This window comes from Lutjanus erythropterus, chromosome 8 (assembly GCF_056507025.1).
Source record: "Lutjanus erythropterus isolate fLutEry1 chromosome 8, fLutEry1.hap2, whole genome shotgun sequence".
NCBI lineage: Eukaryota > Metazoa > Chordata > Actinopteri > Lutjaniformes > Lutjanidae > Lutjanus > Lutjanus erythropterus.
The window spans coordinates 23,797,282-23,816,213 of record NC_139324.1 but is presented as its reverse complement, the minus strand read 5'-3'; the positions used below and the strand labels follow the sequence as shown (position 1 = coordinate 23,816,213).

The 18,932-nt window shown below is 38.9% G+C and overlaps 1 protein-coding gene across 1 annotated transcript in view; it reads right to left on the bottom strand.

Moving 5' to 3' along the window:
- Positions 1-18,932, bottom strand: part of LOC146322850 (contactin-associated protein-like 5) — a 128,987-nt gene that overhangs the window by 10,471 nt on the left and 99,584 nt on the right. The window contains exons 16-20 of the mRNA XM_084724959.1: positions 16,859-17,029; positions 15,719-15,937; positions 12,238-12,477; positions 8,617-8,844; positions 4,766-4,899 (exon numbers count right to left, since the gene is read on the bottom strand). Of these exons, the coding sequence (XP_084581085.1) occupies positions 4,766-4,899; positions 8,617-8,844; positions 12,238-12,477; positions 15,719-15,937; positions 16,859-17,029 (992 nt within the window). The remainder of the gene's footprint in view (positions 1-4,765; positions 4,900-8,616; positions 8,845-12,237; positions 12,478-15,718; positions 15,938-16,858; positions 17,030-18,932) is intronic.

Here is an 18,932-nt window from a genome sequence, read left to right as displayed (position 1 = left end):
GGCCGATGACCTAGCTAAGAATGGATTTCAGTGCAGTGGAAATTTATTTTAACATCATCTCTCTATTTTTTTCAAGTGTTTGGATGGCAGGAAGATGATGAACTTTGTCTATATTTAGAACTAGATTAATTAACCTATACTGTTTGATGGTTTATTACATATAGTAGGCCTTTCTATAGTTTTACGGTGGTTATGCGAGTTAGATTGAGGGAATTATCTCCACCAGTTGTAAGTGATGAGGATCAGGTGATTGACCGTGTGTCGGTGTGACCAAAACTAATCTCGCGTACTACTGGATGAATCAGCCTTACATTCTTTTTTCACATTTATGACTGTATGCTCAAGAATCTCTTGTGGTTGCAGTAATTCACAATTTTTGAAAAACCTTGACAAACCAATCTATATAACCTGTGTCTGCTGACTCCACGCTCCTCTTACCAGGCCGTTGGGGGCCGGTCATCAGCAAGTCATCAACAACTGCTAGGCTAAAACAAGGCTTACCCACTAGCAGTAGAGATACAATAAAAATATATTGAATATCACAATATCTTAATGAAAAAAATGTCTCAACAATGTGACTGTGATGATATCTACTGAGATAGTACCTGGTTAATTATTTTATTTTATTATTTTTTATGTTGTTATAAAGCGACTGTCATTTGTTTTGCAATTCTACATTCATAATTTAAACATTCACTGCCAAACAATTTATGCACATGTTTAAGTCATGGCTTTTATTTTCTTAAAGAAAGAGGATCACTTAAAGTTAAGTTGTTGTGTTTCTTTGTTTTTTAATATAGAGTTAAATAACATATCATGGACGATTGTGGCATTATCGTACCTCAGGTTTTGGGCATCATAAAATTGCTAACTAGCAGTCTTGGGGAGTAAGTCATATATCTACAACATCCATTAACACTGAAAGGGGTCCCCGGGGTTCGAGGTCATCTGAGATGGACTGACGGTGAGCAGAAAAATGTGCTGTGGTCTGACGAGTCCACATTTCAAAATGTTTTTGTAAATCATGGATGTTGTGTCCTCCAGGCTAGTGAGGAGAAGTGCAATCCACATTGTTAGCAGCATAAAGTTCAAAAGTCAGCCTCTGTGATGGTATGGGGGCGTACAGTATACATATTTCTGCAAAACAATGCCATGCCATGCTTCATATGTTTCAACAGTGTGGCTTCGCAGTAATAGAGAGCCGGTACTAGACTGGCCTGCCTGCAGCTGACATCTGTCTGCCAATGAAAATGTGTGTCACATTACGAAATACAAATACATCAAGAGAGACTAAAGTTGTTCATCAAGCAAGAATGGGAAGCTTTCAGAGCTTCAACAATTAGTCTCCTCAGAAAACGCAAACCCAAATGCTTGCTGAGTGTTGTTTAAAGTAAAGGTGACGTATCACAGTGGAAAACGTGACCCTGTCCAAACTTCATGCAGGTGTCAAATTCAGAATGAGTGTATATTTACAAAAGATATTTAAATTAAACATTAAATATCTTGTCTTAACTGTATTCAACTGAATATAGGTTGAAAAGGATTTGCAAATCATTGCATTCTGTTTTTATTTACTTTTTACACAGCGTCTGATCTTTTTTTGGAATTGAGGTTTGTAATTGCATGTAATTAAATTACAAATCAAATATAATTGTAAACGGTTACAGGACTGACGAACAATAGGTAATGAAATAGCTGTTGTCAATAAAAATGTTGGTGATTACAGAAGAAACCAAATATTCTTTACAGGTTGCCTGATGGAGACTACTGGACTCTACTGCACCAGTTTCTAATTCCACATATTTTATTGTTGACACAGGTGCTCATAGCTGGCAAACATTAAGTCACGTATAACTGTAATTTGGCTTTAAGATTGGAGCTTTCAACCACATTGCTCTTGTCACCCATTCATTCATTCATTCATTCATCAGCAGAAAGATCTTTAGTCTTATTAGTCTTTATGCATGTGAAATGTGTGGAACTTTGGACATACAATAACAGTCAGTCCTGTATAAGGTGGAGATTGTAATGCCGTCACAGTGCACTCTAAGAACTGCACATTCATTCCTGCATTGGCACTAAATGTTGCAGCTGAATGAATTCACTTCTGCAGAACAGTTGCATATCAGCATAATTTGAGACGGCGGCTGGCTGCCTCGTGCATATCCACAAGGAAAGCTTTATGTGTTCATTTCTCTATGAGGCCCACAAAGGATCACGGTGGGAATGTTTTTTTCCAAAAGTACTTCTGTGTTCCCTCGCAATAAATTTTGAAACCCCCCTGAGCAAAAAAGGAACAGTTATTGTGTTGGCCCACTCTAGTTTTAATACACTGGCAGTCTAGAGAAATGCTCTACAGATACTACAGGACAGAGAGATAATGTGACACTTTATATGATGCATTTATTGCTCATTACTCCTTTCAAAAGGCTGGGCTCAGATAACACAAAGACACTGGCTGTGAGCACAGCTGCAGCTGCTCTGCCTGGCTGTGGAGATGGTTACTGCCGGGAATATGCACAGTTAAAGACTAATGATGTCCTGTCGTTCCAGGTATGGCAGAAAATGTGTCTTGGATGAACAGACACCTTAAGGATGAAAGGGATTTTTTTATTATGTATGTATTTATAAAAATCGCTTAGCAAACTAAACTAAGTGCTGACTACAATGGAGCGCATCTTCTCATGCTGTTTGTGTAATTACCAGTCCATCTATCCCCAAATTTGAATGGGAAAATAAATAAATAATTGATCTATTTTGTGATGTTTTGATTTGGATATTGAAATCCAAAAGGACACAGGAAACTCACTATTGACGGCGGACGCATCCTATTTTTTTCGCTGATACTGCTACGCTGTGAACAACAAATCCATTTTGAAATCAGCAGGAGGAGGGATGTTTAGCTGTTAGCAGCTGGTAGCATCAGAGTCCTGAGCTCTGTTTGGTTATCAGTATAATGGAGTTAATGGTGTAACAACAGACCTAAATCCACAGCAGGCCTGAGAGTTTTTGTTCACAGGAATGTTAAGTGTCAGTACCTGTGAGCCCTCGCAAGCTATTTTTTTTGGAGTGTTGCAGCCTAAATTTTCAGGGCAGCTTTTCTAAAAAATTGTGATGCATGTTCTTGTTTTTTTTTTTTGCAATTTTACCATATCAAAAAGGCTCAGTATGACAAAAGTTCTAAAAAAATACCACTTATTTGTAAATGAAGAAGTCCACCTAGGGGGGTATTACACACAGAAGCAAAATCTTTTTGGAGCTCAAACTGAGATTTGTAAATTAGCATAATTACCACCCCAATAATACCATATAAGGCTCTGTGTTCATTTATGAAAATGGAATCAAAGTATGAAGAAGAACTTTATGAGTTTAAGATTTAAGTTCTTCTAACTTTAACACCATCAGCAGTGGAACAGGGAAATAAAGTGCTGTTAATGCGGGCTCTACTGTCACACTGGGACTGCTATAATTGGTTGAACTCATGGGAAGCTACAGCGATTGGTCAAATTTGTGGAAAGTTGCAGTGATTGGACAAAACTGCAAAGTATGGAGAACTGACGCTAAATTCCAGCATTGAAAAACATCAGAACTTTGTGGAGGGACTTCAGAGTCAACTGGAGTTTAATGTGACAGGAGATGAGATGAAAGTATCAAGGTAGATTTACACCATTTGTGTACAGGAGTACAGTTGCTGAGAAACAGCAGTTAACTCAAAATTAAATAAATCAATAGAATAATTTCCTTAAAAATTTAATGGTGTTTTATTGTATCAAAAAAAAAATGTAGATAATAATAAAGTAAATTAACAACATTTTTGCTTTAGGAAGATGTATATTCACGTTGGGACACTTAAAATTGTTTTATGGGATGGACAAGATCCCTGGACGACAGCTGCATCTGTTGAATCTAAGATGCTCTGGATATGGCTACATCATTTTTACTGTGACTACTCTTTACTGCTTGCTTAACGTTAACCAAGAAAGCATCGTTAAGCCACAAAGGATTTGAACCTGGTGCCCCTATCAGACACACCACAATGCTTAGCGGGCAGAACTTACATATACACTCATTAAAAACCAAAGCACACCCATGGCTACATCCACAATCAAAGCAAAAGCTATATCATCATAGTTATAATCTTAGCTGCAGTCCGTGTCAATCAACCTGGACAGCAGTCAGTGAGAGAGATATGTTATGCAGACCAAGTATAACTCTCTGGCTCAACCAGACTGAGAGTGGAAAAATCTGTAATTTTACCTCACGGGAGCTGCTGGTCTACCACTGCCTCAATCTGTTAGTTTCTGTGTGTTATTGTGTGACTTCATTGTTTTAAAATGTTAGTTTGGGTTCACATAAGTCAAACAATAACACAAACAAACTAACAGACTGAGGTAAAAGCGCAGATGGAGCCAATGGAGTCTGGTTGAGTGAGAGAGAGCAATATTTGGCTTTTTCTGTCTGAAGAGGCCGTGTGGTGGTAAAATAAAGAGATGAAAATATTCTAAATATAGTGTACACTTAAACTGATATTGTTTTTTTTTAGAAGAGACTTTTTTTAAAGTGGCTAATACAGGTTTTGCTGCTGACCCCGTCCACAGCACTACAATGATTAACATCTGTGCTGCACCTCTCTGCTTCTTCAAACTGGGGGCGTGTTGACCACCATCTATTGTGAGTAATAAACTGACTATGGCTGAGTACCAACTAGCTCCACTAGCTATCTATCTGGCTGCAGTGATAAAGACGTGTCTGAGGGTGCACCCACCTGTACATAGAGGTTTTTCCCCACTCTGTGGATTCTGATTCGATGGAGTCGTCCGTCTGCCAGGTTGTTGAGGGCAGGGCTGAATACCTCAGGACTCCTGTCTGTCTGAAGGTGATACCAGATCTGCAGACTCCCTGGACACAAGGCATGAAAAGACATGTAGCGCTCTCCTTTCAAAAGACCTCTATTGAAATCTCCACCAGAGGACTTTATGATGATTGATTTGCTATTGTGCTCACGGCTCAATGCAAATTTAAAAGCCACACACTCAAGTGCAGTCCACTGACACGAACAATGTGTCTTACATTGAGCTTTAAGTGTACATCGCAATATAATGCCAAATAGGAGAAGAGAATAAACCTACTTGCTGAAATTAAGTGTCTGTATTTATAAATAGACCTCTACATCTAAACTTCTTCAATTGCCTTTTGAGATCTTCATCTCATGGCTCTTCGCTCCCACACTGAATAAGTCAATATGTGCTCAGTGTTCCTCCCACACACACAATCGCTGCCAGATCATAGAGTCAGAAAGATATGCATTGTCAAGTGGAGCTGGGTCAATATTACAATTCCCGGTCTGTAGGTGAAGGGCTTTGTGTTGTGATTCATTTCAAATCCTGAGAGTGCTCTTATAGATGGAGGTCAGTGTGAATGAAGTGTCTCCTCTGGCCTTCAATGTTTACCCAGACCCGAAGAACATGGGTGTTTTGATTTAGCACAAGAATGTATGAGGACACTGATTCTGACTGACAACTGCACACAGGTGTTAGTCAATTTGATGCTAAGGTTTGGATAAAGCTTAAAGGCCCTCAACCCAAAGATCACAGAAGCTGAAAACACTGAAACACTTTAATGACAGTGTTGCAAATGTGAATACATTTTCCTTAAATTTTCTCCAAGCTTAGGCTGGGTTGCACCAACAGAGATTAATTTAATCTAAGATTAGTTCCGGTCAGATTTTAGCCACACTAGGTTTAAAAAAAGTAAACGCAGATTTAAAGTTAAGCAGAGCTCTGTTGCACAATTAAAAACTCAGTTTAGTAAATCCAACTTTAGTGATGTAAACTAAGATTAATAAATATGCAGATGGTGGCTTGCCCAAATTAAAATAAATCAATGAATAAAAATGTAGTACACCCAACTTTGGACTGCTCTGTAGTCCTTATTAAACTGTTCCATAATTTGCTAACTAGCTCAAAAGTTAACAAAATGTTACACTGTTTGCTAGCTAGCTAAAATATTAACAAATATTTGCATTATTTGCCAGCTAGCTAAAAAGTAAAACAAACAAACAACAAACAAACGTTTACTACTATTAGCTTATTCATGAAGAGAGGCTCTAATTTATCCTATAAGAAAAACTTATCAATTGGATGAAAGAAAGAAGAGAGACATTATAAAACTGTTACTTAACTTGAACTTGATTATTTTGCTCAGTCCATCTAAAAAAATTTGGCTATTTTTTAAAGTTAAACCTCATCAGTTCAGGTTCAGCCTAAAGTTAGCACTGGATCACATTTTAAATTTAAGTTTCAAGTTTTTTGGTGTAACAGAATTAAATTTCAAATGAGGATTTACAATAAAAACTAAACTGAGGTTTAAGAGAGATTCATTTGTTGGTACAACCCAACCCTGAAGTAAAACAGTTGTTTTTATTCTTGTATTGTTTTGTTTAGTAAGGACTGTCTAAGGTGTTATTAAAATGTTCCCATGGATAAGCAAGGACTTTAATTTTACACATGGACTGGCTTAAGTTTATAGGACATCAAGAATCCCAATTAAAAAAGAGCTCTTCAAAGATGCAGATGGAACACAACTGCAGAGGTTAAATATATTCATTAGCCTATAGTCAATTTGCTCAAAGTTGTGTGGGCGGCTCCGGTGTTATATTCATGCTGGCAGCTGGGGCACCAGCATGATACACATTAGCTGTCGGTTCACTGTCAGTCCCGTTTTCTGTTCTGCTCACCACCTTTGAACATGCAAATAAATTTGAGGTTTCGTGAAAATTAGATCTCGAGGTTTTCAGGGAGTTAGGTGTTAATGTAAGTGGCCCCACAGCCCCTGAGACACTCCTTATTTTGCACAATATTTGACAGGCATATCTGCACATGTCTTGGTTCTAGCTGGAGTTTAAAAATAACCTGCTATAGTAACTGGAGCGCAGTGGGATTATAACTGAATCATTTTTATATAAGTGGATTCAGTTTTTTCTGTCTAAAAAGGACGATCTCTGTCCGCTTCCGTGTGAACTTGTTGGCGGCGCGAATGTAAAGTGGACCAACCCGCTGTCAGGAAAGCAATCGCCTATGTAATTATGCAAGATCATTCAGTAACCATGGTAACACATTTGTGTCAGCCTGTGAGTGCAGGGATTTTCCCCGGTAATCAGAAACTGAAACGGGGTAAAAACAGAGAACAGAGGCGTGTTGAGCTTGTCTTTTTCCACAACCGCATCCCCCATTTCAGCCCTGTTTCTTCCTGTTTGTCATTAGTTGAGACATGTGAGATCCAGTTAAATTTGCTACTAATAATGCTCATAACCACCTGTTTCTTCTCCACCAGATTTGTTAAATAAATGTATATGGCATAATTGTGTTTAGTGCTGGGATGCAGGGTGACTTTCTTTTTCTTTTTTTTTTTAAACATTTATTTATTAATGCTGGTTTTGGTTGAAATTTGAACCAAACTACAGGTGTGACAGAGTAACATTAACAGGGATTTAGTGGCAGAATGGCAGAAAAGGGAAATAGTATTCTCAAGTACATGTTTATCAGTGTATTATCACCTGACAATGGGATTTTTTTTGTGTTTTTGTTTGTTTAGAATGAGCCATTTATATCTATGAAGGCTTCTACAGATGTTGCCATGTTGCACTGCCATGTTTCTACAGTGGCAGACAAGACAAACCAAACACTGGCGCTCAAAACAACCTTCCATGTTTTCCACTAGTACACTGCTGTACATGCCACTAAATCTTACACACTGGTCCTTTAAGGCCTGGTTACACCAGATAATGGTACAGTGAAATTTATCAGTGCATCTTCGCCGAACATTTGGTTCTACTTCTTGGTAGTGTAGGCACCATTTTGTGCCAATTTCACAACTTAAAAAACAAATCACAAAAATAATCTTGACGAAAAAGGATAAAGTTGCAAGACAACGATGAAACAAAATCAGGCTCAGGCCTCTGCTTTGCTTTTGACAAGATTTAAAGCCTAATGGGTCACAAAAATTCAAAATAATTGAGCATGTAAGCATGCATGTAAGACACCTGGTTTAGTCACTGAGCTACTTAACTCTGCTTATCCAATCTAGCTGAAAAAAACAGTCCTTCCAAATAAAGCTACATTTGACCTACCAGACATCATGTTAAATCACATCACTGTCATTTAAACTGAGGGCTGGACACCTGAGGGCAACGCTGAGGGTTTTGGCATGTCAAACAGTATGTTTCCATCCACATTTTTGCCGCCATGATGACAACAATATACAAAATTTCATCTGACGGGATTTCAAATGATTTCAAATACTGTATAACTGTATAATGCAGATGCAAATACAGTCCCTCACCTTTTCACATGTACATAACAGAATATAAATATATAAAACAACCAGTTCTTAATGGAGCCTTTTAGCAGCACTGCTTTGATGTATGTAACTACATGAAAGATGTATTTGCTAACAATACAGAAATTTATGTGGCTGGCTGCATTATGCTCAGTTGGTGTTTTCTCCATGTCTGTGATCACATTCAAAGAAGTGTACTCCCTGAATACATATAAGTTATTACTCTGTGGGTGGTCTCTTTCTGTGATATGTATGTATTAATGTAAAAGCTGTATATACCGTTCTTGGCCAGGATGACAGCAATGTACTGCTGACTGAAGGTGCTGACAGTCAGCAGCATGGCCGGTCTCTGCGAGGTGACGAAGCTGAAGGCCACGTCCTCTCTGGCCCTGCTGCTGCTTTCTGTGGAAACACTGGAGGCCTGCGAGCTCTTGTTCTGCATCACTGAGAAGGGCTCCTGGAAGGTGTAGGTCACCGAGGACTCCATGTCGAAGGACACCGACACCTCTGCATACACAGGGACACAGATTACAAAAAAGGGTACAGCGCGGAGATCTCTATACAACTCTTTTTGAAACAAGATTGAAAGACTGAACCACAGCTCACAGACTCCAGAGGCTACAGCATTCAGTACATCTCATAATATGAAAATAGTAGCTGGAAAAATCAACACACTCTTATTAAAAGTAGAAATTGTACAGCAGTATTTTGAATGAAAATGACAAGTAATATCTCTTTTCAGAGCTGGAGTGACGTGGATATGCAGAACTATGTGCGGGTGGAGTTACTGTATACTGGTAAGACTTTTAAAATTACTTTTACTGAGACACATAACACTTTGAAATGATTGCAGTGTGGTTAGGTTTCAGAAAACATCATGCACTGGGTTGAAATAAGTTATGAAAGTTTTGTATCTTAACTTCCATAAGTTATACAACTTAACATATGTTATGAACGTAGCGATGGGACCGATTTGATCCAGTATCAGTATTGGGGCCTGACAATCACGCAAGGCATTCATCATGTATCAGACTTGTGTCACCAATTCGAATTCAAATTTCAGATGCACAACATCATGTGGTTTCTGTTTTTAAATACTACTACGCACTGTAGCGTGAATTGAGAGCTGAAAATCGCTTTTCAAGTCTACTCTACTCCAAACTGTGCAGCCACTTCATTCACTGTGTGTAACAATAAACCAGCACAAAAATGACAATTACCTCCATAAACGACCACATTCTGAACAAACACATTACAAACACTAACATTCGCATTTTGGAACATAAAACAACAAACTTAATCTGTCAATAATGCATCATGTGAAATTATGTAAACGAGGGGAGTCTCTCAGTTGCACATGTGAATGTCACAAGCCAGTACCCTACAGCCCCCCACAATGGTTAAAGACGACGTTACACAACTTACATTGCACAAACTACACAAGCTTTCCAGACTGAAGTTCAATTTCAGCCTCACTTAATCTTACTACCCCTAGTGCTACTATTACTACTCATTCTGCAGATATTGGAATTAGATCAGTACTAAAAAAATCTCATCTGCACTTTTCTGTAGTGGTCCCAGTAATATTTGTTCTTAAGGTGCACTGAATGGCAGATCAGGTGACATGGTTAAACAACATTTGAGTTAAAAAATGCTAGAAATGCAGTTACAAAAACAACACGTTCCATTAATTTTTAAAATGTTTGATTTGAAAGAGAACTTATTCCAGTCAGAACTACACTAATTATGCACGAACTCCCTCTGCTCTTTCATTTGTTTCTATCTGTGGGATGCCTCTCGTGTTTCTGTCACTGCTGGACGCAAGCATCATCTTCGTTTCTCACTGCAGTAGGTTTTATGTTGTTTTCCTGTTTCATTCCCTGATGGTAAATATCAGGTGTTGTACTGTCTGTGCCATCTGTGCGCATATGATGCAATGTAATGCACTATTGCTTCACCTGGCTACAATCGCTGCTGCCATGAGTCCCATTTTCAAAGAAAGAGCACTATGAATGCAATTTAAGACCCATTTCACAGCCATACAAGCAAAAAAGAATACAAAGGATATGAAGGAAAATTGGAGTCCCAGAAGTACAACATTCAGCTGAGCATGACTATAAAGAACTGCGTGCATTCAAGTGGTTATTTGATTCATGTTGATTTCATTTTGTAATGTTGGCTGGGTTGGTTAGTAACACATTATATGTAGTCAGGACCACAGATTTTAAAAAATAAGAAACTGTATCATTTGGAAATGTGTCACTTTAAAATTAATGAAACTTTTCATGTTAACTAATGCTTCAACTCATAAAAAACACGTCAGACATAGACTGCTTCACACTAAAAACCTAGAGCCCTATGCAAAAATGCATTTTATTTGCTCTGAACATATTTTGAGATGTTTAAAGAGAAACAAAAGAAAAAGACTTTGCACATCTATTTGATGAGACAGACACATAGGAGAGGGATGAGTGGACCAGGTTGTAAAAGAACACTCACACTATCTAACTTGCAATATAACATTAATTTGTGATGTTTTTTCTGGCTTTTTCAATGCTTACTTTTGAAATAATCCAAAAATATTCAGATTAGATTATATTTTTGTTTTCAATGTATTATGTTTTCAACACAACTAATCTTTCCCAAAAACCCTGAAACAGCACCAAAGCAGTGAGGCACCATTTGCTTGGCAACACAGTTCGCTCTGCATTTCACCCGTTGTAGGTGCTTTGAGAAATAGACGGTTTCTTTTTGTCTTATTTACACAGGATTTTGCAGCCACAAAAGCTGTGGAATCCTTTTGTGAAGTCGCCACTCTGTGTTTTATGTGTGAAAAAGTCAAATTTCCTGTCCTTTAAATTGAATATATAGCTCCTGGAGTCAAGAGGGAGTAGAGAGGGTTTAAGGGATGGAAGCCACAGTATGCCAACATACCAAGACATCATTACATCACTGCCTTGTTTCACATTGGTGCAATAATACAATGAGAGTGCCTCAATAGTAGCACAGTCTCTGCTAGCGACGCATCCACCGAGGCAGGTAATCATTAGCTTACTGCTGCTCAGCACTCAAGGCAGCCACTCTTACAAAACTCCTGATATATTCATAAACCAAACAGATACCAGAAAAATAAAACTGACAGTTCGCTTTGCGGAGCGGCAACGTTCATTGTTTAATCATACTTTTGATTTTAATGTGGAGTCCTTTCACTGTGTCAAAACTTCAGCATGACGGAGCTTTGAAAATCTGCCATCATGCGATCATACAACTGAAAGCATTTATCTGAGAGCTGCGTTTCACTCCTGACATTTCATGAGGTTTAACTCCCTGAGAGACACGGATCAAAGGGAGAGTCTATAACCTACAGGTGGCATATTTGACACATCTTCAACACAATAACACAACTAATTGTGCACTAAGATCCAAGTTGTAATAAACCAGAAATATTTTGGAACAGCAGTGGGATTAGCTGTATCCTGGCTCATGAGCCACTTTCGTATTTAATACACTGAACGAGAGGAAACTGTGTAAATAGTGCCGAGTGGTTGGCCACAGTTGCAGCCAGAATTTTAATCTCTTGTCTTCAAACTCTCTACCATGTCTGTATGGCTGTTTGCTCAGCCTCCTGCTCCTCTATCTGCGCTGGGTGTGGGTGGATTCAGTTGTGTTGGTGTCTGTGTGCACATACTGCAGGAGATAATTTGGTCTAATGCATTTTAAATGTTCTTGGAGTCTGGAGTCAGGACAAGTATTAATTGCCTCTTGCATTACTCGCACTTCTATTGATGCGCTGTAATGGAATAACCTTGACTTGATAGATTATTTGTTTGTCGTAATCAACATTAATCTATTAAAATAACTGCGTTAAGTGTCAAGCTTTTGTTTTTGATCAGCACTCACCTTGGTTACAGGTGGTTCCCCCGTAGGCGGACTGGGAGCAGTCGCACACGTAGCCGTTGCTCTTCTCGATGCACCTCCCTCGGTTGTGGCAGAGGCTGCTGGAGCCGCTGCAGTAACCGGGACAACCCGAGCTCACCCCTGGCGTCATCTTGGCCCTCTCCTCCAGGTCAAAGCTCACGCCATTGACGGTCAGAGTCCTGATGCAGCCCAGGAAGCCTCTCTGCTGGGACGCCGTGCCTCCTGAGACGAGGACGGCTGTTAGTCACGTCTAATGCTCACAGGCAATGCTAATAAGCTTCTTTGATGACTTTATATCCACGATTTCCCCTAAGGCTTATGAGGATTTACGACAAACATTTACTTAATTCCTGTGTGCATCTAGGGCACTTCTGTAGGCACTTAAGCATGTGAAATCTCAGTGAGACTAAATATACAATGTAATGGACTAGACAAGTTTCCAAGGGATGTCTTGAACATTTGTGACATTTTCAATTTTCTAGTATGTAGGGTAAGCTATATGGCACTGCAATGTGTGTTCACCACTGGATGGGCACGTTAGAGAGTTCTTAACCACGTTTTGTCCACTATGAGGGCACCCAAGAGGTAATTTTTATCATGTTTTGTCCACTGGAAGGGCATCTTAGAGGACACATTCTAACATTTTATCTACCAGGAGGGGTGATCGCTCCCTGTGCCACAACTCCACAGGTGACCTTAAGTGTAGTATTAAGCCTACTTTTGCAACAACAGCAGCTCAAAAGCTACATCGATACGGCTAACAAGCATTTTTGAATGAACAGATCATTGAAACACTGAGGAAGCTGCATCCGGGCGTTGTGGTTCTTTCAATTACATGAGCAGTCAAAAGGTGAATTTTTGGAATTATTTTATACAGAACAACACAGAGGAGCAGAGTGAGGAAAAAAACTACAAACTATCAGATCGAGGCAACAGTGGACCAGCAACTTCTGTGTTCTTCGAGGTAAAATGACTAGTGAAGTCTGGCTGGTTTGGAGAGAGCGATATTTGGCTTGAATAATGGCAGTTTGTCATCAGAAAACGCTGTCTAACAGCAAGGTAAACCAGTAAAAATACTCTTAAATACTGCATACACTTAAACTGATAAAGAGTTTTTTTTTTGGTTAAAATGTATTTTGCGGCTGATCCTATCCACAGCTGTACATTGCTTGGCTTTGCACACTGGAAACCTGCTTGTCTGCGGGTAACACACTAACAATAGATAAGTACCTCATGCAACCCCACTTCAAATAATCCAAACTATCCCTTTGAAGAGCAGAAATCTGTCACGGTTTACTAAAAGCTATTTTAAATAAATAATAAATACTGTGTTACATAATGTACTGTAGAGCTACTGTATATTTTTAACATTTTCACAGTTACAATCCAGTGGGGAGTAGGTGAGAAATCCAACATTCATTTCAGTGTAGTGCACTTCAGTATTCCATTACCCATCACAACAGCTGTCTTCTGTCAAAAACCACTCCATGTGAAGATGTGTTAAATGTCTTGGGTAAAAACTGAAGTGGAACTAGAAAGGTAAGTTTTATATAATACATTTTAGAGTCATGTAGGCTAAAACACATAATGATACTGTGTTTGTTTGATATGTTCTTGCAGGCATTATTATACAATCTGAGCTTTTATTGACTTGATTCTATTTGTAAACGTGTGATTGGTTGGGCAAGTGGGTCAGAAATCTACATGTCAGGAGTCAATTTATACTTGTCTCTATACAAATTGTTTTATTAGAAATTATTAAAAAACGACAAAGACTAAATTTGTCATGTTAAATCTAGGGCTATAACATATCAGAAAATAGTGCCAAGTCCAAGGTGATGTCCTTAAATGTCTCATTTTGTCTGTCTAAAACACAAAGATACTGCATTTAATACAATAGTAAAACAAACTGGGAAAGATCTATATTTGAATGGCTGAAAACAGCCTTTTCTGGCATTTTCCACAAAAAATAACTTTATCGATTAACAGATTATCAAAATAGTTTAATAGTTTAATTCTTTTTTACAACTTGCAAGCGAGCTTCCAGATTTATTTGCCCAGCATGGCATTTTTCTTGCCCTGGGCAAGGAGGCAATCCGTATTGTTTAACCCTGCACTGGCAATGAATAATTTTTGTTTTAAAACATCAATAAAATTACTGGCTTTTGTTCTATTTCCACTTCGTGTTTTAGAAAATGTACCACCACTGTTCAAAACTAGTCATCGGTTCTAAAGTTTCAGAGAACGCCGACATAATCATATATTTATATTAACTTTGTTTCTCCTTTTTAAAATGTGAACCATTTTAAACTTAAATTACACCTTTGTACCTTCTTGTGAAACAATTAAATCTCCTGCTAACGACAAGTTCTTCTGAGATCCACGGAGTATTACTGCTTCCATTTGTCACTTCACTCCTCTGATAAATTATTTCTTAAAGTAAATGATCCATTAAGTGCATGAACTGAGGCCATGAAAGAAACACACTTTTTTAATGGTGTCTCTGTCCCCTCCAGAGGAATGGTGTATTATTAAGGAAACATTAAAATGTCAGAGGGGGAAAGAGGAGAAAGAGAGCAGCCATGCTCCTGAACCACAGCCATAATGAAAAAATAATAAAATACATTAGTTCTTCACAGTAGCTTACGGGACAGGTTGGCATTTTTTTTCAAGTCTATATTAGAGCAATACTCAGCGGACAAATGTACCTTTAAAGCGGTATTGTTAGCTGTAATCACTTCTCCTCTCCATTCTGGCTCTGAAGAGACACCTTTGTAGTGTGACTAGATTATAAGAGACATGGGACAAAATTCACAGCCTTTCTTCTAGGCAAAAAATGCACTTTAATGTTCAGCCAAAGCTAATATGAGACTTCTGTTGTCTTTGTTAACCAAAACAAGCATCTTTGTCCAGGTAGTCATGCATACACATGAGGAAAACACAAAGAGGAACATTTGTACTGAAACAAAAATAACATGCTACTTTTTGGCAAAAAACAAGCACTTCCATTTATTGCTACAAAAGGATCACTTCAAGGCCAGTTTGGAGAGAAGGAATGAACACAGCAACAACTAACTCCTTCAAAATCAAAGTCCATGTGGCATTGAGTGTTGCATGAAGAGAGGTTCTGAACCTTTCCTTTAAAACTGCACTGATCAATATATTTTTATATAGAGAGAGAGAGAGAGTTGGTGGACACAAAAAATGGAGCTAAAGGTGAATGAATGTTGGACTTACATTAATCTAAAGATTCCAAATAACTGATAATCTTAATCTGTGTCTACTAGACCACAATTGTTTGCTAACTTATTAATTATAACAACTTTATAAGACGTTGACATGTTAATACTGTGTTCATGGATTGCTGCGTTGTCCCACAGAAATGCCAAAGAAAATCATTAAGGGAAGTTTTAAATAAGCCCTGGCTCAGGTGGGGGTATGTTCAGTCTGGTGGTGAGCCTACCTACAAACAGCTGGCTGCTGAGCCGTAAGCGGGGGTGTCCATCAGGTGGAGCCTCCAGGAAGCGGAGGGGAAGCTGGTCGACCTGCAGGGAGGCCTCCTTCACGTTGCGCTCTGCTCTCACGTAGTGCCACTGTCTGTCATTCAGGGGGAGGTGGGACTTCACAGAGAGGACCGCCGGACCGTTTCCCACATCAAAGGAGAAAGTCACCACGGAGGGAGCTGGGAGACCAGTGGGAATCACGCACGCACACACACACACACACACACACACACACATACATACGACAGCCAGGTCAGACTGAATGTGATATTAGGTGTTTTATGTCTTCTCTGTCCTCCCTTTCTGATGCAATGTGATACAATGCTGCTGGGAAAACTTGATGACCTGAATAGATTTATGAGGGGGCTCAGCTGACAGCTCGTCAATATTTCACAATGTCTCTGATGCTGCAGTAATACATAATGGCTCCAAGTATCCTGAGAACTCCTCCTTCACATTTGTGAACAAAACACTCTATAATCAACAGTTTCAACCATTTCTAACACCTATAATAAACAAACTAATCCAATGCTACTTGAACTACCTCTCTGAGGACTGGATATGTGCTCTGCACTTATTAAATATGCTGTTTGATAAGTGTAAGCTCATGTCCCTGCAATTTTCTTGTAATCCCAAACACCTTAAGACTACAGTATATGCCAATCTTGTGTGTAAATATATAGTTTCATCTGATTTGTAGCTTTTTATCTTATTTTTCCTCTCCATTGCAGTAAATTTGCAAGGTAATTTGATGAGCCCTTGCTTCTTTATCCATCTGGTGTATTCATTAAGGATTTCAGCTTTAGCAGTAGTAAGGCAATGCTTTTAATGTCTCCTATGACAGCATGACATTGCTGTTGACTGTGTCATTAGGATTACATCATGCTGTGCAGACCTGACAGCCTGCTTCTAGGGGAAATTAAACTGTCAACTACAGCATAGCTAGCATTTCCATCTGAGGAGGGGGGGAGAAATCACTGACAGCTTTTGTGGGTGCTTTTATGTATGGCTGTTCTTTTTCACATTCTGTGTTCATGTCCTTGTCATGTACTTTGAGCATGCCGCACGTCTCTTATTCCTGAGTCTGAGCATTGACTCACAGCTGAGCTCCACTCTGATGAAGTCCTTGAGGCCCAGGTTCTCCAGAAACACTCCTGAAGGAGCGCTAGTCTTGAAGTAGAAGGAGATATCAGAGGCAAGCTCAGCCTGTAGAGTGGGGAAGTAGAGGTAGGAGGACTCCTGGTAGAAAGAAGCTGCATTCCACACAGACTCTGGAAGGAAAGGGAGAGGAGAGCGGTAAAAGGAAAGGAAAGATCGAGGTAGGAAGATTCCTGACCGGAGGAGACGTTATACAGAATAAAGCGGGTCTCGTTTTAAATTGTCTTCTTGTTTCCCGTATTTGCACCTTCTTCTCATACCTGCAACAATGAAATACAAGAAAAGATGGATTTAATGAAACATGACATCTGATCTGCCACCAATGATTTCGCTGTTGACTTCTGGCAGGAAACAGGAAGCAAACTGTGATATCTGGTGTCATAATTCACACACTTTGTATACCCGATCATCTGTGTCTACATACTCCCTAAGAGGTTTTGCAGTGGTATAACATCACCCTATTTCATTTTCCACTCAGAGCGCAGACATTATTCACGGAATTGCAAAAGATCCATTGTCAGGAAAACATCAAAGTAAATAATAGTTTTAAAAGTTATAATAATAATAGTTAATAGTTTTTAAGCATTTTATGTTATAAAACCAACAACCAACCAATGATTTCCACCAGGGGCAGCTTTTCAATAAGCTATTTTTTGGAGAAACGTTTAAGAGAAGCTAAATTAGTTTATCATATAAAAGTTTTGGCCAACAAAAGTGTATGGTGCTTACACGTTCTGTTCAGCAAGATAATCTTCTCTAACAAACACCACTTTTATGAATTTTGAAGCATAAAACCAAATGCCAGAAGTAAAAAGGTCACAAGACTTCACACCACCACCAGTAAGTGACTAGTGTTCGCCGTGATGATGTTTAATGTCTCTAACAGCCTCTGTAGTCTCGTTCAGCCACTCCGGCTGCATGTCTAGGTTTATTTTTTTCTTTTTGTGCAGCACCTCCAACAGGTAAAAACAACACAGAACTATGTAAAGGTTCAAATAAATACCTCATTTTACCAGAGGCAGCAGAGCAACCTTGTGGGTGTTTTTACATTGTAGATCGATCAAATTAAGATGAATCAATGATCCTGTAGTTAAAACAATGTTTTTGGAAGATTTGCATCTCTATTTCCAGTGGTGCCGGCTGGATATTAACTTACCCATTTTCATAATTAACCAACAAGGACTGGGTCTGCAGACAATTTGGATAGTTTTGACAGTAGACATTAGAAATTCAGCGAGTAAAATAAACAAAATTATATATGTCGAGGGATATATAAAGTCGTATATGGTCGACTTAAGTTTATAGTTTATCCACCTTTTTTTTTTTTTTTTAACCACTACAGCCCTGTGTGTAGTGTGTCTGCACTGGAAACACAGAGAGTCTGCTGAAGCTTTGACAGTCACTGCGAGCACATTTCAACTGCGGCTCTTTGAGGGAGTTTCTGTAATAGGTTGTGTTGTAACTTTTTAGTTGAGTTAATGGCTCAGAGAGGCTGAGAGGCTCTCTGGGTTGTGTGTGTCTGTGGGGGAGTGTCAGTACGTAGCCCTAATGCAGTCCAGTGGTTCTTCTACAGCTGTCAAAAGCACAAGTCAGAACTGCTGCACCATAATAAAAAAAATAATACAAAGTACAGAGTTTGCCTAAAATGTTATAAATGATGTGTTTCAATCAGCATGTATTTGAAAATGACCCCTACTCTGGAGGTTCTGGGGGAGATCGGCCACCCTCTCACCAAATTTTAAGGCTGTCCCTAAATAAGATTTTTTTTTTACCTTACCTTTTTTAGTTCAGTGTGCCACACTAAACTCCTACATCAGCTTACATGAGTACGTTTTAACACCCTTCTTCATCAACTGCGATGTTTAAACATTCGATTTCACACAAGATCGGTAGTTCAGTTGTAAAATCACCAGACCTGTGGACCTTGGTGATTGCTGGAACAGCACAAAGACATTTTTTGTGAGTTGTATTTTTTCTGTTGTTTGCATGAGGCTGACGATGATGATGTTCAAATTA